The sequence below is a fragment of the Corvus kubaryi genome, unplaced genomic scaffold (genome assembly GCF_017639235.1).
Source record: "Corvus kubaryi isolate FWS band 111438036 unplaced genomic scaffold, C.kubaryi_AGA036_p1.0 138, whole genome shotgun sequence".
Taxonomy (NCBI): domain Eukaryota; kingdom Metazoa; phylum Chordata; class Aves; order Passeriformes; family Corvidae; genus Corvus; species Corvus kubaryi.
The window spans coordinates 8,153,521-8,175,498 of record NW_024580672.1 but is presented as its reverse complement, the minus strand read 5'-3'; the positions used below and the strand labels follow the sequence as shown (position 1 = coordinate 8,175,498).

The 21,978-nt window shown below is 38.7% G+C and overlaps 1 protein-coding gene across 4 annotated transcripts in view; it reads left to right on the top strand.

Annotated features, from left to right (window-relative positions):
* LGI1 (leucine rich glioma inactivated 1) overlaps nt 1-17,175 on the top strand; it is a 28,921-nt gene extending 11,746 nt beyond the window's left edge. The window contains exons 2-9 of one of the 4 annotated variants that reach the window (XM_042018980.1): nt 4,869-5,317; nt 5,707-5,778; nt 9,558-9,629; nt 9,733-9,804; nt 13,863-13,934; nt 15,173-15,342; nt 15,759-15,923; nt 16,008-17,175. In XM_042018980.1, coding sequence (XP_041874914.1) covers nt 5,127-5,317; nt 5,707-5,778; nt 9,558-9,629; nt 9,733-9,804; nt 13,863-13,934; nt 15,173-15,342; nt 15,759-15,923; nt 16,008-16,825 — 1,632 coding nt within the window. In that variant the 5' untranslated portion in view covers nt 4,869-5,126 and the 3' untranslated portion in view covers nt 16,826-17,175. Of the gene's footprint in view, nt 1-4,728; nt 5,327-5,706; nt 5,779-9,557; nt 9,630-9,732; nt 9,805-13,862; nt 13,935-15,172; nt 15,343-15,758; nt 15,924-16,007 lie in introns of those variants that run through there. The other 3 variants (XM_042018981.1, XM_042018984.1, XM_042018982.1) reach the window with 3 other exon arrangements.
* The last annotated feature ends 4,803 nt before the right edge of the window (nt 17,176-21,978 follow it).

Sequence of the window (21,978 nt, the reverse complement as noted above, 5' to 3'; positions counted from 1 at the left end):
TTTTTCATAAAGAGAGATCATTCAGATACCAGTACATCTCTCCTGACATACTTCTTGTCATTGGCAAAATTCTGGTGTACGTAAACCAGTGAGCAGTTCCAGAGACACCTGCACATTCACCAGGATATGCTCAGTGGAGCAGGTGTTGTACATCGCTATGAAGTTTTGGCCATGAGAGCTCACTTCAGAGGTGATTGCTTCTAAGTCCATAGTGAACTGTGAACTGGCTACTTTATGTAAGGGAAAGGAGACCACCCTCCAAGTCATTCTTTCCTCCAAAGCTGGCAGCAGTTAAGCAGCCATTTCCTTGGCTTTTTGACACAGGAACTGGCCTGGTTGTTCTGCTTTTAATGAAACTGGTGTAATAAAGAAGGATACCCATAATACGAACCTGTATAGACAGGATAGGACAAAGTCAGCAAAACTCTCCAAATAAAAAGTTTCGGGTAGTCTTGTGATCATTCCCAAGCTTGTCTGTGCTATGAGCTGTTGTAAAGGCATCTCAACTTTTATTATGCCTAACCTGCAGAAGGCCTCTTCCTGGCAATGGCTCTTGGTGCCAGATCCACCAGGAAGCATAATCTTTTCAAAACTGTTTAGAATTCACAAGACTTAGTTTTGTTTTTTGAAAGTAAGCCTCATTCTCAGCTGCTTTAAATTTGCCATTTGCTGCAGAATTTCTTAAAAGGGTGGAGCCAAGAGAGCAAAAACTCAGACTCATGAGATATTTTAGGAGTCTTTGATCTCAAAATCCTTCTGCTCCAAACACAGTAGTAACATAGCAATGACAATGTTTTGTTCTTTAGGAGACCCATGAATACTGGGTGTGATTCAGACTATTGCCCATCTGTGTGGTGTAATATTATGGGCTTAACACCAAGCACAGTAAAGTCTCATCATCACCATCAGTGGATTTTGGATTATGTATGTGCAGACTGCTCATCCTGAACAGAGAAAAGGCAACACAGTATTCTAAAAGTGGGATGAAATTAAAGATAATTGCAACAGGATATGGATCTGCAAAGGGAAGTGTACTGAGCATGAAACCCCAGGAAGCTTATTCAAATTTTGTCATGTGTTGGTAGTCTAATGCAAATATGCAAATATAGCCATTGGCGTGGAGTTAATACCTCAAAAATATTAAATATTTTTTAAAATAATTTTTGGTTCTATATTCTCACCATTTGTGTTTGCTGTCCTCAAATATTTTAGCAAGCAGGTTTACTTGTAGAAAAACTAATATTTTAACCAGATATTAGAGAACACATGCTGAAAACTGTATGCTTAGTAAATAATAATAATAATAATAATAATAATAATAATAATAATAATAATGTATATGTTTGCTCTCGGAACAAAGCCTAGAAGTTGTACTAAGTCTGACCAAAGAACGCAAGCAGTGGTCGGTGGTGAATACCTCTAGTGGCAACAGGCAAAAGTAGTTTTAATTTTGACTCATATACTTGCACCAAGATTTTTACTAGATGGTTGATTATCATAAAAAAATTGTTGTTACCAAACAATTTGGATACATTGGAAGGAACAGCAATTTGTTTCTTACCACGCAGAGCCAGGGCGTGGGAAACGACTGGTCCCTAAGGAGTAGTTGGCTCTGGTCTACACCGGAGAGGTGAAATATGACGGCACATTGGTGCAGGAAACCCTGCAGCCGCTCGGCTGGGGCCCGCTCGGCTACAGCGAGGGCTGGCACGGCAGGGGCCGCGGGGCGAGGGAGGGCGAGCGGCAGCCCGGGCGCTCCCTCGGGCCCTGCCTTGCCCCCGCCCCGCCGAGGCCCTTCAGGACGGGCGCCGCCCGGGGCCGCCGCGTTGCCGGGATACGGGGCCGCGGCGAGGCGGTGGCGCGGAGTCCGCGCCGGCCCCGAACAGTGTCCCCCGGCCGGCGTCCCCCTGCCAGCGTCCCTTTGCCCAGCCCGGAACGCGCCTGACCGCCGGCCCCCTCCGCGGCACGGCAAGGTGCAGGGTTTTCGGCTAGAACGTCAAGTGATGGGAAGCAGACCGAGGAACGCATCCTCAACTCCCTCATCCCCCCTGCTGGAACCTTGCTGAAAGAAAAATAAATGAATTTTGAATCCCATTGTGCCTACTCAGTACCTGAAACACCCGGGAAAACAAGCAGGGAGCAAGAGGCGGGCGCTGGTCCGTGGGCGCAGCAGGCCACTGCCTGCTCTGCTGGCCCCCAGACAAACAGCGATGGCATTGGCAAAGGGTGAGCCAAGTGTCGCCGGGCTGGAGAGAAGCTATGCCACCGAAAATCCATGAACCAATTTGTTTTTAAACTGCTGCATGGCAAGAAATGAGATGCTGAGCTTGGCAGAAAAGGACCCTGGAAAATGTGATTATGCCTCTCTTTTGATGGGGCTGTTATAAATATTCATAATATTGCAATTTTGGAAAAAGCGGTTGTTTTGGCATGTGGTTTGGAATAGAAAACTAACTTCCAGGCGGTTCTCTGCATGGACAAAACTGGAGTCAGGTTACTGCTCTGCTGCAGAATGTGCTTTTGTTACTGAAGAAAACGCTACACTGCGAAGTTTTCAGGACGTTCACAATGTGGTTGGAGTATTAATTAAAGAGAAATGCCTAGGTAATTGATGGTGGATTTCAGTGAATGAGCCAAAGGAAATGAAACACGGGGTTTCCCCATCAGTGGCAAAATATTGCCATGGCAATGGGTAGCTTTGCCAGGAATAAACAAACAAACAACAACAGGCTTCTTTCAGAAAAAAAAGTTTAGAGAATTTTCTGTTCTCACCTCACCATGTCTGTGCCATTGGACATCTTGGAGGGGAGAAGATGGTGTAGCCTACTTATGCAAGTCCCACAGATCCAGCTCCCTTCTTAGTAGGTACAACTAGATCATTTCCAGAGTAAGAAGTTACCCTTATACTGGGGGATGGAAAGGTATTAACATTTGCTTAATAATTATTTCAGTGCCTTCGCTACTGTAATTCTGTTCCATTTTCTTACAGAAGGTGGAAGGGCTCAGAAATAACCCAGGTTTCTGTCACTCTTAGCTGGTGGTACTTCAGGAGAGACTGCTGACAGGGAAGGTTTTCTTAAGAGCAAAAACATTGGCCCACACTTAAATTAACAAAGAGCTTTACAAAAACACAACAGAGAAAGCATGGGAGCTGAGAAAGCACGAGCTGCTCTTTCTTCCACGGGCTCGGATGCCTGCCTGTGCACAGACACTGCTGTCCTCTCCCAGCAGGGCCTTTGAAGGTGGCCATCTGCCTCTGAAAGCTTTCTGGACATTTCTGGCTGCACCCAGAATCCTACAGTCCCTCAGAGGGTGCAGTCCCAACACCTGGTGTGAGCTCTGAGTGTCTCCCCTCATCGCAGGGAGATGGGCTACAGCCACCTGCCAGTGAAAGGGTTCAGCAGTGCTGGGTTCCTGCAGTTTTGCAGTCTCTGCCCATAGCCTGTGAAATCCCTGGTGGGCACTCATATCTGGATATGCACTAAGGCCTTGCTGGGATTGTTCCTGAGGAAGATAGACATGGCCTGATGTTGATCTTGTGATTTCATGGCTTGTAGAGCAGAAGCAATGGGCCAGAGCCAGGTGGCCATCAGGTGAAATCAAAGGAAGGGTAACCAGAAGTCAAAAGAGATCTTATCAGGAGATCAGGTTGTCACCTGGTGAGGAGAAAACATCCATGTGATGGAGCCAATAGTGAACCTGACTGTATTAAATGTCTGTACCACTGGGTTGACCCCAGTAGTGTTTGTGAGCTGTCTAATGTAAACAGTCCAATGGAGAAGTGTTAAGACCTGTTAAAGTTTGCAAAACTCTTCTAATAGCAATACTATATTGAACAAAAAAATCATCCCATATGGCTTCCCAGCCATTTGGCATTTGTTAGTTTTGTCTTACCATTCTTAATATAGTAATGCTTAGGTGCTGCTTAAGTTCCCTATACAATATTTAATGTAGTTCACTGTAAAGTCTTCAGGCTGAGGACTGTATCTTACAGAGCACTCAAACCACACCTAGCACTTATTTTGATTGCAGCCTCCAGGCAGGATTGTAAAGGTTCATTATTACCACCAAGATCTGTCCCTATCCTGTCACTTTTCAAAGAAGGTCCATTCTTAACTATATGTTTAACACAGCTGGTATTTAAATGACAATTTGCTTTTTTTCCATCTAAAATGATCAAGCCAGTTCCAAGCAAATACATTTTTTAACTTGAACTTTAAATTAATGTTGTTCATATAGAACTATGCCTTATCCCCCTATGCCTTTATTTAACCAGCTCAGAAAACATGCAACAAATGAGAAGTGTTCTTTTTCTGGAAAAAAAAAAAAAGCAAAAAAAAAAAAGCTGTCTTTGGGGTCTATTTTGCATGAGAAAATATTTTGTTTAGGAATGACAGTCAAAGGCATTCTCTCATACATTGTAATATTTTCCATGTGTGGCAGCTTGTTTTTCAGTGGTACAAATATGTGCAATAAAGGCCGAGGATAAAAATTAATCTAACAGTTTTTGCAGCAATGCTTTTGATGGTTTCATTCTATTTCATTTTGCTGAGGATACTGCCATTAGTTCTGCTGCTTGCAATATGCGAAGCATAATTCTGAAAGGTTCATGAGGTTGTAGGGATCCAGTAAGAGATGACTGATTTCTCCCCCCACACACATACACTCCACCCCACACCCACTCACCCACCCACCAGCAAAACATAATGCTGTACTATTTTTGGAAACAGGGAAAGGGCCTCCCTGTGAAAACAGAAAGCAGTGTATTTCTCAGTTACATCACTTTGCAATCTAATGCTGTGTTGTGCTCAGTGTTTTTGTGGTGATGCAAGTCTTTTTTTTTTTTCTTTTTTTTTTTTTCCCTTCAGCCGGTTGGATTTTCCCCATCTTACAGCACCTCGCAGGTCTCTTCTCTGAGCAGTACGTTGCCTGAGTGAGTGGAAACATACAGATCAGCTGCAGGTTTCTATCTACAAAAACAGAGTGAAAGAGAAAGAAAAGGGTTGGGAAAGCAGAGACAAATATTGACCTGGACTTATAGAAAGACATCCAATGGCTGAATAAAGAACCCTGTTCATGTTTTGGGATATTCTTTCAACTGGCTGGAACGAGAGCGGATCAAAAGAATGGGAAATGCCAGCAGACCCTTTAGAAGAATTGCTTATTTCTTATGCCTTTTATCTGTGCTTTTGCTGACTGAAGGGAAGAAACCAGTGAAGCCAAAATGTCCTGCCTGGTGTACTTGTACCAAAGATAATGCTTTATGTGAAAATGCCAGATCTATTCCTCGCAGCGTTCCGCCTGATGTTATCTCACTGTAAGGGCTGTAAGCATTTGGTTATTTAATTTATGATTTAAAATGAACTAGGATGTGTGGTGTTTTCAGTGCATACAGAAGGATGCTTGCTGCAGGGAGTACCTCCAGCATTCAGAATCATCAGCTAGTGTGTTAGAATTGTGCTGCATTATTGAATCCTGATTTTTATCTCTCTTTCATCTGTCTGTCTGTCTGTGTGTCTGTGTATGTGCACACATCTCATTTTATACCTTCTTGTATAGTACATGAAACCTGTCACATTATATTCGGGGGGGGAGGTATTTTTTTTTACTTATATAAATAAATTTCTCTGTGATGACCAGATCAGTATTATAACCATAGATATATGAGGCTACATTAATGTATGGTTGTTTTTTTCTTCTTTACAGATCCTTTGTGAGATCTGCTTTTACTAAAATCCCAGAAGGGAGTTTTTTGCTCACACCATCTCTGCAGCTTCTGTGAGAAATATTTATATGATACAGTTTTTGTTATGAAATGTATATGTATTCATAAATATTTCAGAAAAGGTCTTAGTATTAATTTTATAAGAAACAGCAGCAGAAGATTTATTAGATCATAAAATACAAGACTTTTTAGCAATTTGAAAGATAGTGCAGTGCATGTTTAATTTTTACTTTGTATTTTGCAAGGCTATCTGTTGTCAGTGCTACTTTGAATGCTTACATGCTGAAGCTTGTGGTGACAGAATGTACGTTATCTTCATTGTACTTTAATTAACATTACAGTAAGGACTTGAGTGTTGCAACAACTATTCTTGTTTATTTTCTGCATTCCTGGGACCTGATCCCAGTATAAAGCTGCCCATTTGCAACTCCCATGGCCTGTGAGCTCAGAACCCTTCAGATCAGGCCCGTCACTGCAGTGGGACAGGTCCTGAAGTCCTTTTCCATGTAAAATTGCCATTGACTTCTGTGGAAGTTTAGTCACTTCAGTGGGAGTTTTGCCTTCATAGCACCTGGAATTGACCCTGTTTTTTATTTTATGTTATTAAAAGTAATGACGATTTTTTTCCAATTAAAGAAACTGAAGTTGTTATTTCAAAATCAAATACTGTTAAGAGGTGTACATGGAAAGAGAGTATTTTGGGATGTTTAACTGTTAGCTGCATTTCAGCACAGGATTTTTACAGGCTCACAGGATTTCCTAGAAATGTGGGCATACGATTATATAATTGTGAGCTATACAGAGGTAGAGGGGGTGTAACCTGAACTGTTTATAGTGGATGTGCTGCCAGCCTGACACACACCCAGATTTGTCTCAGAAATCCGGCAAGGCAGACTCCCCAGTGTGATCAGAACCAAAATCGGATGTCTGTCCCAAACCGACTTCCCGTGCACTCTGGATGTGGTCAGAGGTGTAATGTTGATGTACTGGAGCTCTCTGGCTATTAAATTAAACTGGTGGCATACTGACAGCTGAAGCCCTGACCCTGGCTGTACTCTGCTACCTCAAGTGGAGCTGATAAGGAGGTGCAGACATACTGTACAATTTTGGATACAGGGTAAATAGGTAAATGCAGTTACTATGGAAACCTAAATGCTTTTCCATGGTGCTTTATTCCAGAGAAGCTTTTCCCAGGTGGTCATAGATCACAAAAGGGACATATTTCACATAATTTCTGCAATGGGCCTTTCAAAGGAGAGGAAAAAAGAAAAAGCAGCAGCATTGGTGGAGCTTGTATCTGAAGAGAGTGAGTAGGACATCATCTCTCTTGGCTACGATACACCACCTACACTTAGCAATCCCACTGCAAAGCAGGCAGAATTTGGCATGGTGGAGTAGGACAGACACAGTCATCTTATTTTGAGTTATTATAGTGCCTGGCACAGTGGGCTTGGGCAACATCTTATGGCATTTTGGTAATGATAATAATTTCCATTTCTACTGTACCAAGAAATGCATGTTCTACACTGCTGTTCATCAATGCTGCAACAAAATCTATGACCCCAGAAAAGCAGGGTTTGTTCCACTATGGGCTTTAATGAGTGATCTCTTTTCCAGATGTATTTTTAACATGGTAGTTGAGCTGCTTGCCATCCTTGGAATGTCAGGCTGCTAATCTAAGGCAAATGACTCCTGAAACACAGACCATAGGAGCAAAATTGTATCTGTGGGGACAACACTCCAGTTTGTAAATGGGAAAGAAAAATTTTCATATTTGGAAGAAGATAGTAAGGGAAATAAGACTATGGAAAACTTACGTTAATTAAACATTACAGTAAGTTTTAGCTTTGCGTGATTATAGCTGTATTACGGTAGGTTTAATTTAGCCAACAGCAAGATTTAGCAGCTTATATGTATTTCTATAATAATAGTAATAGTCTCCAGCACTATGTTTTTGAAGTCCAAATGTAACTGGGTATCTCCAATACACCAGTCACAGATTTCCAAATATGGAATATTTCTGCCACTATTACTATTTACTACTATTTTTAATGTAGTAGCACCAATGGTCTCTGGAAAAGTCATAGTCTTGAGCTAAACACTACTCGTTACTCCCAGTCCAGGAGAGCTTTTCTTCTTGTGTAGTATGGATGGTATGCTCTGTGCTCTTCATGTGACAACAAAAATACAAAGAACCTACACAGCTATGGTGAAGTGCCAGCAGGAGTGTTCCCTAAATGTAGAGAAAACCTCCCAGCTCTCATCTTCAGCACTTTTATCTCTGTATATTAGCAACGTGCTGAGAGTGCCCTTATAAACTGATGACAAGAAAGCCCGTAGAAAGAAGGGAGGTAATCATGGCATCAGGATTTGCACCTGCTAGCACTGTGCTGTTCCTGCCAAGTGATACAGTCCCTAGATACAGTGCAGTACCTTCAGCCTCTATCTCCAGAAGTAGCAAGTATGGTGTTTGAGTACAGAATGGAGAAAAACCACTTTGTCCATAAAATACATGTGATACAGCCGTTGGGGAGAGGTATGAGTTGGGAGGCCAGTGAGCTCACCAAGTGTGAGACCTATGCTATCAGCCTGGCAATCTCTAAAATAGCAATACTGTTTAAAGAGATACCACTCTGTTCTCTAAATTGTACAGTAGAGTGCAGAAAAGGAAAAATTATCCAGTCAAATCACATCAGAAAAGTAAAATTAGTTGCAGGATTTAATAAATTGGTTTTCTGGTTCAAGGACTCTACAAAAATACTTGTTTTCTCTAAAATTGAAGTACTTCTTGATTTTGACAAAAAGGAAGAATTTCCTGCTTGTATTTTTTCATACACTTCATATAGGAACGTACCTAAAGTGGAAAAAGCACAATCTGCAACAGCCAAGTGAGAAAATAAATTACCTGCAATTTATTCTGAATGTAAACTTCAAAATAAGATATTAACTCATTAAGTGGTTAAATTAGTACTTGGAAATCTTGCATTCCTGAATGTCTAAGGACGTCATCGTATGAATCTATTTATCCATCAGGTCAATTGATTAAAATATAGATGTGCATGTAGTATTCCACTGGGGTAAAGGTCATCGTACTTGATGATGTCTCACCACAATAAAAGTGTGGCGGTCCAGGGCTAGATTATAATGGACAAATGCAAACACGGCTGATAAGCATAAATAAAGCTGGAAAAATCAATGCTAGTCCATTTTTAATGCTTACAAAATTACATAAAATGAAAGTGTTGCTGGTACTTTTACTGTTAGATGCATACACTAAGAGTATCTCCAAGAGGTATAATGAGGTCTTAAAAATAATTCTGACTTAAACACTGACTGAATTAAGAGATTTTTCTTTTTTTTTTCCTCAGTAACTTCTCAGTACACTCAGGTTAAATACACTCACAAGTTTAACTTAAAAGTTAAAGGATTTTCCTTCCTGTCAGTGTTGCAAATTCAACCTGATGTCTGGCTAACCAGCAATTTAAACCAAGACAATTTAAACCTCTGTAGTACTTGAACATTTCATTGTCGTCCTAATATATCTCCAGAGGCAGTTGTACAATCCCATTGTTTCACTGGCATGATAAACCCACGTTTACATCCCACAGAAGTCAAAGGAATTTTATCAGATGGCCCCAGTTGACAATGGTTGGATCCTTCCCTTTGCACCGCACTATGGTGCTATATATCAGCCTTACAGTCTTACTTACAGTGCTTGCACAGAAAAAACATGAAACCAAGCAGTGGAAATTTGGCCTACCATGGCTTGCTGAACCATTTTCTAAAGCTGCTAATAACCTAATGGTCTTTTGTTTTGCATTTCTTTATGCAGGTTGTTTACGTCCAACACTTTTGATGTTATTAGTGATGATGCTTTCATGGGCCTTCCTCATCTGGAATATTTGTGAGTGGACAAAAGTATATTTCCTGGCATTATTGAGTAGAGGGGTTGGGCTTCCAAGTTCCAGGCACTGCTTTGACCAGAATCACTTTACGACCCATTACAGGTTCATAGAGAACAACAGCATTAAGTCAATTTCAAGAAATACTTTCAGAGGACTGAAATCTTTAATTCACCTGTAAGTAAAGTGATTGAATATATTACTTGGTGTATTTAATACAGTAACTGAACCACTGTGTTGTTGAATTTCTCATTTTCATATATAACTGTTCATATTATATAAGTAGTATTAATAGTAATTTAATTAGAATGTTAATCTTTGTGTTTCCATCAAAGACTTCCAAACTGTGGTATGTGTAGAAGGCAAAGAAATACGTGTTAGGCAGTAGTTCCCTGACTTTCTCTGCTTGGGGCACAGGGGATTCCCAGCTGAGCATGTAGAAGCAGGGAGGAGTATGAATTGGGAATCTTGGCACTGATGAGGTGAGTCCCAGTTTGGGACTTGGAAAGAAGGAGCTGTGGTTAGGTATGTGGGAGGCTGAGGGGTGGACACACACCTCTTTCCACGCACCCTAGTCTGACATGGATCCAGGAGAATATTGCAGTCATTCTTTGGACAGGCCATCACTGTCTGTGCCTGTGTCCACTTCAGACAGTAATAGTATCCGCAAGAATTTGACTAAATCAAACTTGAAAATAACCCACCCAAAGCAGTTTTAAATAGAACACTTGCAACAAGATGTATTTATTATGGCTTACTGATCTACTTCTTCCATTCTGCACCTACCCTACTCAGCACCCTGTCCTCTCCTGCATGTGAGCAAGAGCTTCCCACAGTTAGGATCTGTCACCCGCTGACACTGGGATCTGCTTACCATTCCTTGTGTGCTGCTCAGCCCTTTGGCTATCTTGGAAACATGGCCAGCTCTTGCCCTCTGACCTGCTGCAGCCCCTTGCTACATTAGATGGGAGGGGAAATTAGTCCAAGGCACTCTGGATGCCGATGTGGCAGTAGGAGCAATGCTGCCCATGCCCACACCAGGAGGGGCATTTCTGACACTGTGCCCAGCAGGTGAGACACACATTGGCAACAAATACCTGCAACATTTCACTGCAAACAAGAGTAGCATCCTTGTCTCTGAGCTAGGGAGACAGTTTTTTGTACAGGCTTTTGTCTCTTATCTTACAGCAAGTTTATCTTTTAGTAATAATTGTACTTTAATGAGGAATAAATTTTTTAAAAGAAAATACACACTACAAGAAAACAGAAAAAAATACAAAATAAGAAAAGGAAGAAAAGGAAGCATCTGTAGTGTGCCTGACATGGATTTATACCCAGTTCTGAGCATCTGCATTCTGAAGCATGTCATGGGGTGCATGTCATAGGCAAGGGAGTGGATTCTGACCTTTTGGCCTTAACATGATAATCTCCAAGAGGGTTTTGAAACAGGGTCATTTAACTTTTTCTTTCATATATTTTGACAGAGGAGAGAAAGCAAAGGTTCCATTTTAAACAGTTAATGCATAACTATAATTGTCAAATTGCAATTTACCACATCGTCACCACCTAGTAAATGTACCATAAAACACTTTATGCTTTCCCTTTTGGTCAGGACAAGGTTTACAGCTGGCTGAAACCAGGCCTACTGTGGCTACTTGTGTAGATAAAGTTACTTACAGAATGACTGTAGGTCTGAGGAAGAGGAAGGAGAGAGGAGAGGGAAAGAGGTACATACGAAGGCTGTGCACATCCGATAACAATCCATATTAGAGGTCCAGGCAGAATTATACTGTTGTCAGAAAACACAGATAGCTGGATAAGGCTGGTAACTGGGAGCCTATCTTCAAAATATTTATGCACGAGTAGCTTTATATTCACAAATGGGTCCAGTACATTATTTATTATATTCATTTACTTATTTAGTAGCTGCTTCTCCTAGTGAACAAATTGCTTTTCTAAAACAGAGGAAGGCACAGTTTCTTCTCCACAGAGCATTTAGTCCAAGACTAATCTCTTGTCTTGCCTGTTACATTGGTTTCTGGGGATGTCAGGAGTTTCACGAGAGAAAACATATGCAAAAGACAGAACCACATTTGAGGAGCAACTGCCATTTGCATGCACATTTTTGGGGCACAGATTTGTGCATCATGCTGCTCTTGTCCATGGAGCACTATTCACAAAGACAATGAGAAATTTGTGGAAAATAACTGCAGAGGCACCACTAGTTTAATTTGCTTGCAGAACCACTTGCCATCTTTTGGGAAAAATTGCACATACACATTAATAATGATCATTTGGCACCCTGAGGCACTTTTCATTTAAGAAACAAGAGAGTACTTGTGTATGTAAAATATATTTAAAAGAATCATAGTAAATGAGCATGCAAATAAGTTCTATGAAGTTAGATAAGATGAACTTTGTTCTATTTATTCTATTACTTCCTTTTCACAACATAAATTGTGGAATGCAGTAAGCTATCCAAACATTTGTACTTTTATAATGCGATTAACTTCAATAATTACAGTGTCTCCTTATTGTAAAAGAGAGCCATCTAGTATTTATTCTTGTGCAACAGGATTTATTTTCTGGTCAGAGTACATTTAAGAACAGAAAAATTTTAAAAAGATTGCATTTTTTTACTAATTTACTAATTTAATGTCAAAATCTTACAGTTGGCATTGGACAATAATTTCTATGCACAATACATAATTTTGATTGCATTTCTTTCAGAACTGTCACCATAAGTTTAACTGCATGTTTGAGTCAAACTTTACTCTGTTATTATAAACCAAATACCACGTACAGCACCATCTAGTCAAGACACTGTTTTCTAGTATATAAGTATGCTTTTTAACAGTGGAATATAAATTGCATAATTTTCATTCAAAAATTGGCAAATGCATAAACCTTGCCTAAATTTTTCTGTCAGTCATATTCCCATGGCAGTGGTGAACCACTCCTACTTCCAAGAACATCGTCCCTATTAGTTTGCTATATAATAACATATAAAAACTATATAGGGCATTAAACTTGTCTCAGCTTGCAAGTCCACACAGATTTTTCCAAGTGAATACCTGACTTCTAAAGAATTGCTCTGCAGCATGAAATTGCACATAAGTGAAGCACATGATACATTCACATACAGTGTTACAATGAGACATACTCTGAAAGTGGTGAAGTCAGAATGGACTAATGGAAGCCTCCCATATTTACTATTCCTGATCAGACAAACACTTATTTTTAAATCAGGCAGCAGACCTAGTACATCTGGGCTTGTTCTTGTATGTGCCTATGCGTCTTTGTTTGGCTAGAGAAATTGTGGTTAATAGATAACATTTATGTTTACAAATTAAAACAGAAGAGGTTCTAAGTCTTACTAGCTACAGATTCTAACTGAGATCTTAATCTAGAATGATTTCTTTCCATTTTTGCTTCTTCTCATAAGAAATAAATAATTCTGTTAATTGGAAGAGGCATAAACTATACCTCACAACATTATTCTTTTTCTATCATGCCCCCCGTGACATCTGAGACCTTTGGTGGACTCACAGAGACAGTGACTGAAATGTAATATACTGTTTGTTCAAAGCCTGCTCACATTTCCTCATCACTTTTACTAGCTAGGATACTCACTGAATTTAAACAAGTTTTCCCCACATTAAAAACTGGGAATTAATAACATTTTTTTGCTGGTCTAATACAACTTACACACACACATGCACATTCCAGGAAAGCAACACATGCCAATCAGCAATTTATAGCCTATTACTGCATATTTTCAAAAACTATCAGCCAAGCCTAAGCCCATCAGCCCATAGTAGTAAGATTTTCCTTCCAGAAGAGGCGCAAGAAAGTGGGGAAATTGCAGTGATATGAACACCATGTATTGGGATCTCATTAAGAAAACATCAGTAGATCCAATCATGACTGTTTTAAAATGTTAAATGGTGTTGGCAAAACACCAAAGGTGATAGCACTTTTTACCCTGCTAAGTGAAGTATTGTAAATGCTGTAAGGCTGCTGAAGAGTGAGAAAGTAGAAAGAGGCATGGCATTTTAGTGGAAGGAAAAGTCACAAAGTAAGTGAGCTATTCTTAAAAGCAATCTTTTAGAACTAAGTGCTGGAGAATACCAGTGTTCTTTGTCATAAGAAAAAACCCCACACAGTATACCACAACTTGCAAAAATGTGCAGTTTCATGAACTAGCACTAATACTGAAGTGTTTTCTTTTACAGGAGTCTTGCAAATAATAATCTCCAGTCACTTCCAAAAGACATATTCAAAGGCTTGGATTCTTTAACAAATGTGTAAGAAAGCAATTAATTAATCTATTAATTATACTAGAAGTATAAAGAGATTATTTTAGAGGACTTTCTGAGTAACCATTCAAACCAGTAGCCAGTAATGGATCTTATTACTGGGTAGAGACTACACAGTATGGATAGGCTTGCAGTTTTTGTTGTTGAGAATTTGTGATAGTTTTGAACATTCCACCAGTTATGAAGATAAGTAATATTGTTAGTATTTATGTAATAAAGCTGCATGTTCATTAAGATTTCGTGATTAAAAAGGGAGGATCCTTAGGGATGCATGAGAGAGCAAGGCATGTGGGGAAGGTGGAAGATATTTAAGGGAGTAACATTTTAATGTGTAAGCAATGTCTGGGAAAGCTGTCTTTTCTCAATAAAGCATGTGTCTAAGTAAGTATCCCATACTAAATCTAATTGAAACCAAATCAAAACATCAATTTGTTTAAATATATATATATATATATATATAAAAAATACTAGTAAAACCACAAAATACAGATAAACAGATAAATCTTATAGTTGCTTTAGTGAAATAGATCCTGTTTAGAATATACCAAATCCAATTTCATCTGATCTGGGATAATAAACAGAAATCCTTGGCCTGCTGCCTGTATTAACAAGGTGGGCTGAATTCCTAGTGCAGAGCTGCAGTAGTAAGATGTGGACGTGGCCAGTGTATTTGGGAGCATTACTTGGCACGACTGATCGTGGCCAGGTGGTCACACAGTCTGGTCCTGGCGCTTGCCTGTTCCTGTACATACGATGGGAAATCTGTCTGAAGACAGCTGTAAAAGACTTGAACAGAACTCCTTTGCTTGTGTCTCCTGAAGCCCCAGATGAATGTATCTAAAGGAGATAGTGAATACTGACCGACTGACCATCAGGTTACATTAATTCCTATTTTGTTATCTAGAAAGTTCTTTCTGAGAAAGGGTAATCCAAAAGAAGCAGGGGTCACTAGTTTGGTAGGCTTTTGCCTACCTGTAAACTCGGGGAAATCAATAAAAATTCTGACTGATCACCAAGTTAAGATCTCCTGGATTACCTTAATATAATTAAAGCTGTGTGGGTTCTGGTATGCAGGTTTAGCTATGGGTCAGGACAAATTAAGCCAGGAAGGCCTCAAGTGAGAATAAGCAAGAGGGCACATACTTAACAAAAGCCTGTTTTATTGTTCTCTAGGAGAAACACATTAGCTGACTACTTATTTTCGATGCATGATTTATTTGTTGTAGAGATCTTAGAGGCAATGCATTTAATTGTGACTGCAAACTGAAGTGGTTAGTGGAGTGGTTGGGCAGCACCAATGCAACTGTTGAAGACATTTACTGTGAAAGCCCACCAGAATATAAGAAGCGCAAAATCAATAGCCTCTCTCCGGAAGAGTTTGATTGCATTATTACAGGTAATGTGCCTCAAATTATTTAATCTTGTTAAATTAAAGTTATAGTTTTTCATTCTAGAGCCCTTTTTTGCAGGAAGGCTGCATTCTGGATGGAATTTCTACTAAAATCAATATTGAACTCTTTGATGGTGTAAGTCTGACATGGGAATCATTTAGGAGCAGTGTCCCATATTGCAGTATCTACTCAAACTTCAATATGTTACATAAGGATTTGGAAAACTGGGACATAGAACACTACCTCTTTTTATTGAGAAAGATTGAAAACCAAATTGTAGTGCTCCTTTATCAATAGAAAAATTGGACTAGTGATGAAATACTGTAATTTGTAATAAATTGGTATCGGATAAGCAGACTTTTTTTCAGTACAGTATGTAAAGTATCTCTGTAATTATCATCTGTTGTGTGCACTTTTGCAGAATTTGAAGTTTATCAGTCCCTGCCATACCAATCTCTGTCAGTAGATACTTTCTCATATATGAATGATGAACACGTGGTTATTGCTCAGCCTTTTACCGGAAAATGCATCTTTCTTGAATGGGACCATGTGGAAGTGATGTTCAGGAATTACGACAACATTACAGGTATGAACGCTGCTTGACAAATAACATTACAACAAATTATCCAGGAAGTGGTACTAACCCTGTCTTTTACTTTTCTCTTTATAGGTACTTCAACTGTTGTGTGTAAACCTATAGTAATTGAGAGCCAGCTGTATGTCATTGTCGCACAGCTGTTTGGAGGCTCCCACATATATAAAAGAGATATTTTTGCTAATAAGTTTATAAAAATTCAAGATATTGAAATCCTTAAAATCCGAAAACCCAATGACATTGAAACTTTCAGGATTGCTGAAGACTGGTATTTTGTTGTTGCAGACAGTTCAAAGGCTGGTTTCACCACGGTTTACAAGTGGAATGGGAATGGATTTTATTCCCATCAGTCTCTGCACGCCTGGTACAGAGATACTGATGTGGAGTATCTTGAAATATCTGGCAAACCACATTTAATTCTGTCAAGTAGTTCCCAAAGACCTGTAATATATCAATGGAACAAAGGAACAAATGAATTTGTTAAGCGGTTTGATATTCAAGATATGGAAGACGCATATGCAGTGAAGCATTTCAAAGTGAAAGAGGATGTATACATTTGCTTAACAAGATTTATTGGGGACTCTAAAGTAATGAAATGGGGTGGTTCAGCATTTCTGGATTTACAAAGGATGCCATCCCGAGGGTCAATGGTATTCCAACCACTTCAGATAAATAATTATCAATATGCCATTCTTGGAAGTGATTATTCTTTCACTCAAGTCTATTATTGGGATGCGGAAAAGGCAAAATTTGTGAAGTTTCAAGAATTAAACGTACAGGCACCAAGATCTTTCATACATGTCTCCATCGATAAACGAGATTTTCTCTTTGCTTCAAGTTTTAAGGGAACTACATTGATTTATAAACATGTCATAGTTGACTTAAGCGCATGACACATAATTCTGAGATTACATCAGACTTTCTACTGTAAGTGGACAAAATGAACTAAATGCATGATGACTCTCTTATCTTACTTCCAAATGAATGCCTTTAAAAGTTGAGATTGCTAGAACAAAGTATTACTAGTATTTTCATCTTTAATTGTCAAGTCTAGTGGTGTTGGAAGTTGCATTTTTTAACAAAAAGAAATTAACTGTTCTTTGCATCCACAATATGTAAATACATGTGCAACTGCATCTGTTGCTATAAAGAATATTAAGATGTACTTTTCCATTTATTTATTCACCTGTTTGAAACAACTGCCAAATAAAATGTTTACATTTTGTGTCTTTCACATTCCAAATATTATTTGCAGGTGATACTTTTTATTTGTGTATATATTATACACATATAAAATAAAGCCAAGAAGGCATATTGCCCAATGCAGTGTTGTAATGCATAGAAGATGCACAATATTGAAGATCAGGTGGGTTTTGCTTATAACAAGAAGTTCTTGATAAAGATACTGCATTGAAACACAAGCCTATAGATTATCACCTGGACAATCCTTGCAGTTATGTAAAGCTTCACTTATTTAAATAGAACTCTAAGCAGAAAAAAGAATTCAGTTACCTAGATGTGGTTGTAGGATGAAGGGTTCAGTTATACACATCTAAGTGCAGGATGGGCCATTGTACTGTGTATAGCTAAAAATTTACAAAGAACTCGGCAGGATAAAAGATAAGGTAAAGGTCTGTGTTTCTTCACCTGATGCTGAAGCAGCAGAAAACAAATCTCTTGTACAACACTGGGGCTGTTACTGTGCTGAAAAGCTGAAAGCTGGAAGCAAAGCTTATTTTTCAGCTAGCACTATTTCTATAGCTGAACTGTCAAACATCACTTGCATGAATTCTGTGTCCTTGTCAAGTCTTTCCACTGTAATTGCAATTATTTAGTCTTCAATGAATTTATTCCTTATTCTGAATGAAGCTAGTGAATGGGAAGTAATTTTTTTCCACTACCCTGCAATGAATCTTAGTAGCAGGTACTTCTGAAATTCAGGGAATTTTGAATGTGGCAGGATAAAGTCAGTTTGTATAGTGTATGCAGTTCCAGGGAACCTAACTATATCTGTTAAATTATGCCAAATCTGAATTTGGCATCAAAATCCATTACAAGCTCAAAGTTAAAATAGTCTTTTGTTTACATACATCTAGTGCACCACTTGAGAGAAACCTACACTGATGCTGAAAATGATTTGGTGCAGCTCAGGAAGAGAGCTCAAGTTTATTTTAGACACCTTTGCATTCACTTAAGTTATCATTGTGCTCCAGTGCCATCTTCAAAATATACACATGAATACTCTGTTCATTTCTACACATTTCTACCATTCACAGACAATGATTGGTGAATAAAACTAATCATATTATGCAGTTCAGCTAGCCACATGAGCTGATTAATGTATATTTTAGGAAGCCAGTCCTAAACAGTATGCTTCTGTAATAAAGAATGGAGGGGTTTTTATATTTAATGTTATTTGAAAAGTAAGAAATCTCACCTGAACAATACTACTCTAATAAGTTAATTTTTCTGATGCCTTTTTATCCATAGCTGCTAAGTATTTGGCTTAATAACTACCTATTCCGTAAGTATTTACAATGTGAGTAGAAAGATTTTAAACTATGTTTCACAGCTGAAACCTTCCAATTTTTTCTTAATAAATACATTTCCAAAAATCCTCTTAATAAATAATCTCTTGTTTGGCAGTTTCCTTTATATGTCAAACCATATTTCCTTTATGTGGTTTTAGCTTTTATATGAGCATGATTTCAAACCCCAGATGAACCCAAATAATACTTTTTATTATTTCTCAACATTGGCTACACATCTGTGATTGCCAACTCAGTTTGTCCATTTCTTCTTCAGTGCTCTTTGCATGGGAAAGGAATGAAATACAAAGTCATGAACCCATCTCCAATCTACCAGCAAACCATTAAATGTTTTCTATTTCTTCTTGTCTTCTGTTTCAGTCTTTTACTTAAGGTCCAATTGAATTATGTGCACTGTTTCTGATCTGATTTTTCCCATTGTACTTGTGCACACTCTATCAAATTATAAAGATAATGGCTGTGTATCCTCCTCATTATGAACATGTTATCCCCATCTGGCTGAATTTAAGTGGAATTGGAGAAACTTGCTAATCTGCTACCAACATTTATTTACAAACAACATATTGTGTACCTTGAAAAATTTATGTTTCACGGAATTGTATTTCAGAGCCAGCCAGCTTTGCTGGCTAAGGCCTATGCTATAGTAGTGCTATGATTGTTTTTCTGAGTTACCTCATTCTGAAATAATATGACAGACTTATGGGAATTCATTGTTACTCCTGGGTTTAAAGGAGGAATTTAAATGCCTGCAAGGGTGTGAGTCACTAGAATTTTACATTCACAGTACATACAAAACTAGCCATGGTACAGTGGAGGGTAGCAAGGGATTAATCTGCTGGAAAACGCAACTGTGATATCAGTTTGGTTGTTGTCTCAGAAAATTTTACCTGTAATCAAGCATTAGTGATTTGGGAAGTTCTTAATGCCTATGTAATTTTTGGAAGGCCAACTAATTACTATAAAATGCTGAATTGAAACCCATTCTCTTTTGAAGATCCCTTTCTTTAGTCAGCAGGTGGAGTCTCACAGGGACAAGAGCCAGTTTCTTATTGTGTGAGTATAGCATTTCTTTGTGCCACAGAAGGAACTGGGGTATTTTTAGAACAGAACTCATAATCCCTAACGTAGAAGAGCGTAAAGGCTCATTAGGTGGTTCCCTGAGCTGTTTCTTCCTGATTCCAGAAACTGGCCTTTTAACAGCTCATCTGAGCATAAGGCTAAGACCATATTCCATCCTGGTTCTCTGCTCAGTATTCCTTCTGATATCAGTGGAAGAGTCAGCAAAAAACGAGAATAGAACCTTTTATCATCGATACATTGATATTTTTTTAAAATGTTGTTTTAAAAAACCTGTTTCTTTCAGCAAAGTCTCTGTTACTTGTGGTTGACTGGCTGTCTTCGGTAGTTGTAATGGATTTTCTAAACTCCCTAATTGTTTTGTTTATGACTGACAGAGTATGTAAGCTACTAAATGTATTACAGAAGACAGTGTTGAAGGTTATTAATGGGTACTGCTGATCCTCGACGCTCCTTAGTCATGTTAATGTCTAAGACAGAGAAAAAGAACATTAATGGAATAGTATTGTATTTCTACAACTACTTCATTATATTTTTAATAGAGCACAAATATAAAAGAATATGCACCTCTCTACTTTGGAAGAGATATATAAAATACATTCAGAATATCTGATACTATACCATGTGTAACTTTTTTTATTTTGTCTGTTGCAATGTCTAGGACTTGCAGGTTTTTTGTTCCTACTTATTTTCCATTAAAAAAAAAATTCCAAAATGCACTCTGCTACTAAGAAGGAAATTCAGTAAGGAAATATCTTGTTGAGTAAGGTAAAATAAACAGAAATGTATTACTGGTTTGTATTTAATTTTAATTATAACTTAATTATTTTAATTTTTTTAACTTTGTTTGAAGGGGTTGTAACAGCCACTTGAAGTACACTTGATGATGGGAAACAATTATTAGCATAGTTCATAACGTGTGATATGCTTTGATATGTTCCAGTGGGAAGCTCACTAACAGCTGTATTTATGTATATGAGCATTACAATATATTGTGTTAGCATTCAGTGGAAAATAAAGAATGTTTAAACCATAGAAGTAACAAAAAGTCCTCAGACTGACAATAGCACCAAGAGAAAGCAGAGAAGTCAGCATGCCCAAAATGTTACAACTAGGAACAGAATATAAGCCCACAGCAAGTCTCAAGAGTGTGGAAGTTTTCCCCTTCAAGGAAGTAATTTTCTTTCCATGAAACACGTACCAGGTTTCTCCTCAGTGGGGACCCCTGAAAATCCAGATAATCACCCAGTTCTTGCAAAATACAGTTAGAAGCTTACAAACTAAAAGCATTACATCCATGATCCTAATATGTGGATTTTTTTCCTTTTGACACCTCTCTGTTACATCAGAGTGGTAACACAAAGGGAGTGGTGAACACACTACTGCCCAGTAAAAGGGCCAGGGCCCTGCCAGGGCCAGACAGAAGTTAAGCCAGGTTCAGCAGATGGAAAATGCAAACCCAAGCACTCAATTCACTCAGCTGTTAATGCCTCCCCCACTGCCTAGCAGGTTTTCTCTCTGATTTGTTATACATATTGCCAACAGTTGCCACTACCTTTCATATGTCTGAAAGCCTTCTCCTCTCATTCTTGCTGATCTGGAGCCCTAGGCGTGGTAGTAAAGCTGTGATTTAGACTCCTATTGATTAGAATGGCTGAATGTGTTTTTGTGGCCGGGAACTCACCGATAAATGTCGAGGTCTTGGGGAGTTCAGTTCCTCCAGACCGAGCTGCGGTACACTGCCTGACTTACTGCTAATGGCAACTTTTCTTCCTTACTGATGACTCTGAATCCTAATGGCTGGTGTTACAGGCATGTCTCTGTTTATAGTTCACTTAAACAAAGTGCTCAGAGGCGAACCTAACCCTATTTCTATTCAGGAATTTTCCTGAAATGAACTATAACTACAAAGACCTCCAGTGTGCTATACAGAAGTGGTGTTGTATTTGTGCTTTGAGACTTTGAATTGCTCCAATTAGTTATGGTAGTGTAATACTTCTGTCTTCAAATTTGTTACAGTAGAAAGCAATTTGCCCCCAAATATGCATATTTATATTCATAGAATTGTTTATTTATACTCCAAATAAACTGAAGTGGATGATGGCAATAATTATGTTACTGTTTCCGATCTCCCATTCATCAAATCAATTTCTGAATTCTCAAAGTTGTTTTCAACTCAGCCTTACTTTATTCTTCCTACTGAATTATTTCAATTGAAAAAGAACTTTCTGACCCATTCTCACTTCCTGTTTGAAGGCCTGGATAGCGACAGCAGTATGTTAGCAAGTTGTCAACCTGCCCAGATGGTGAGCATCCAAAAATGCTGAAAGAGCTTCAGAATAAACAGGCTGATCTGCTAAGAATACATAGTCCTTCATTAAAAACAATTTATGTGCAAAAGAAGTAGAAGTAACGAACAT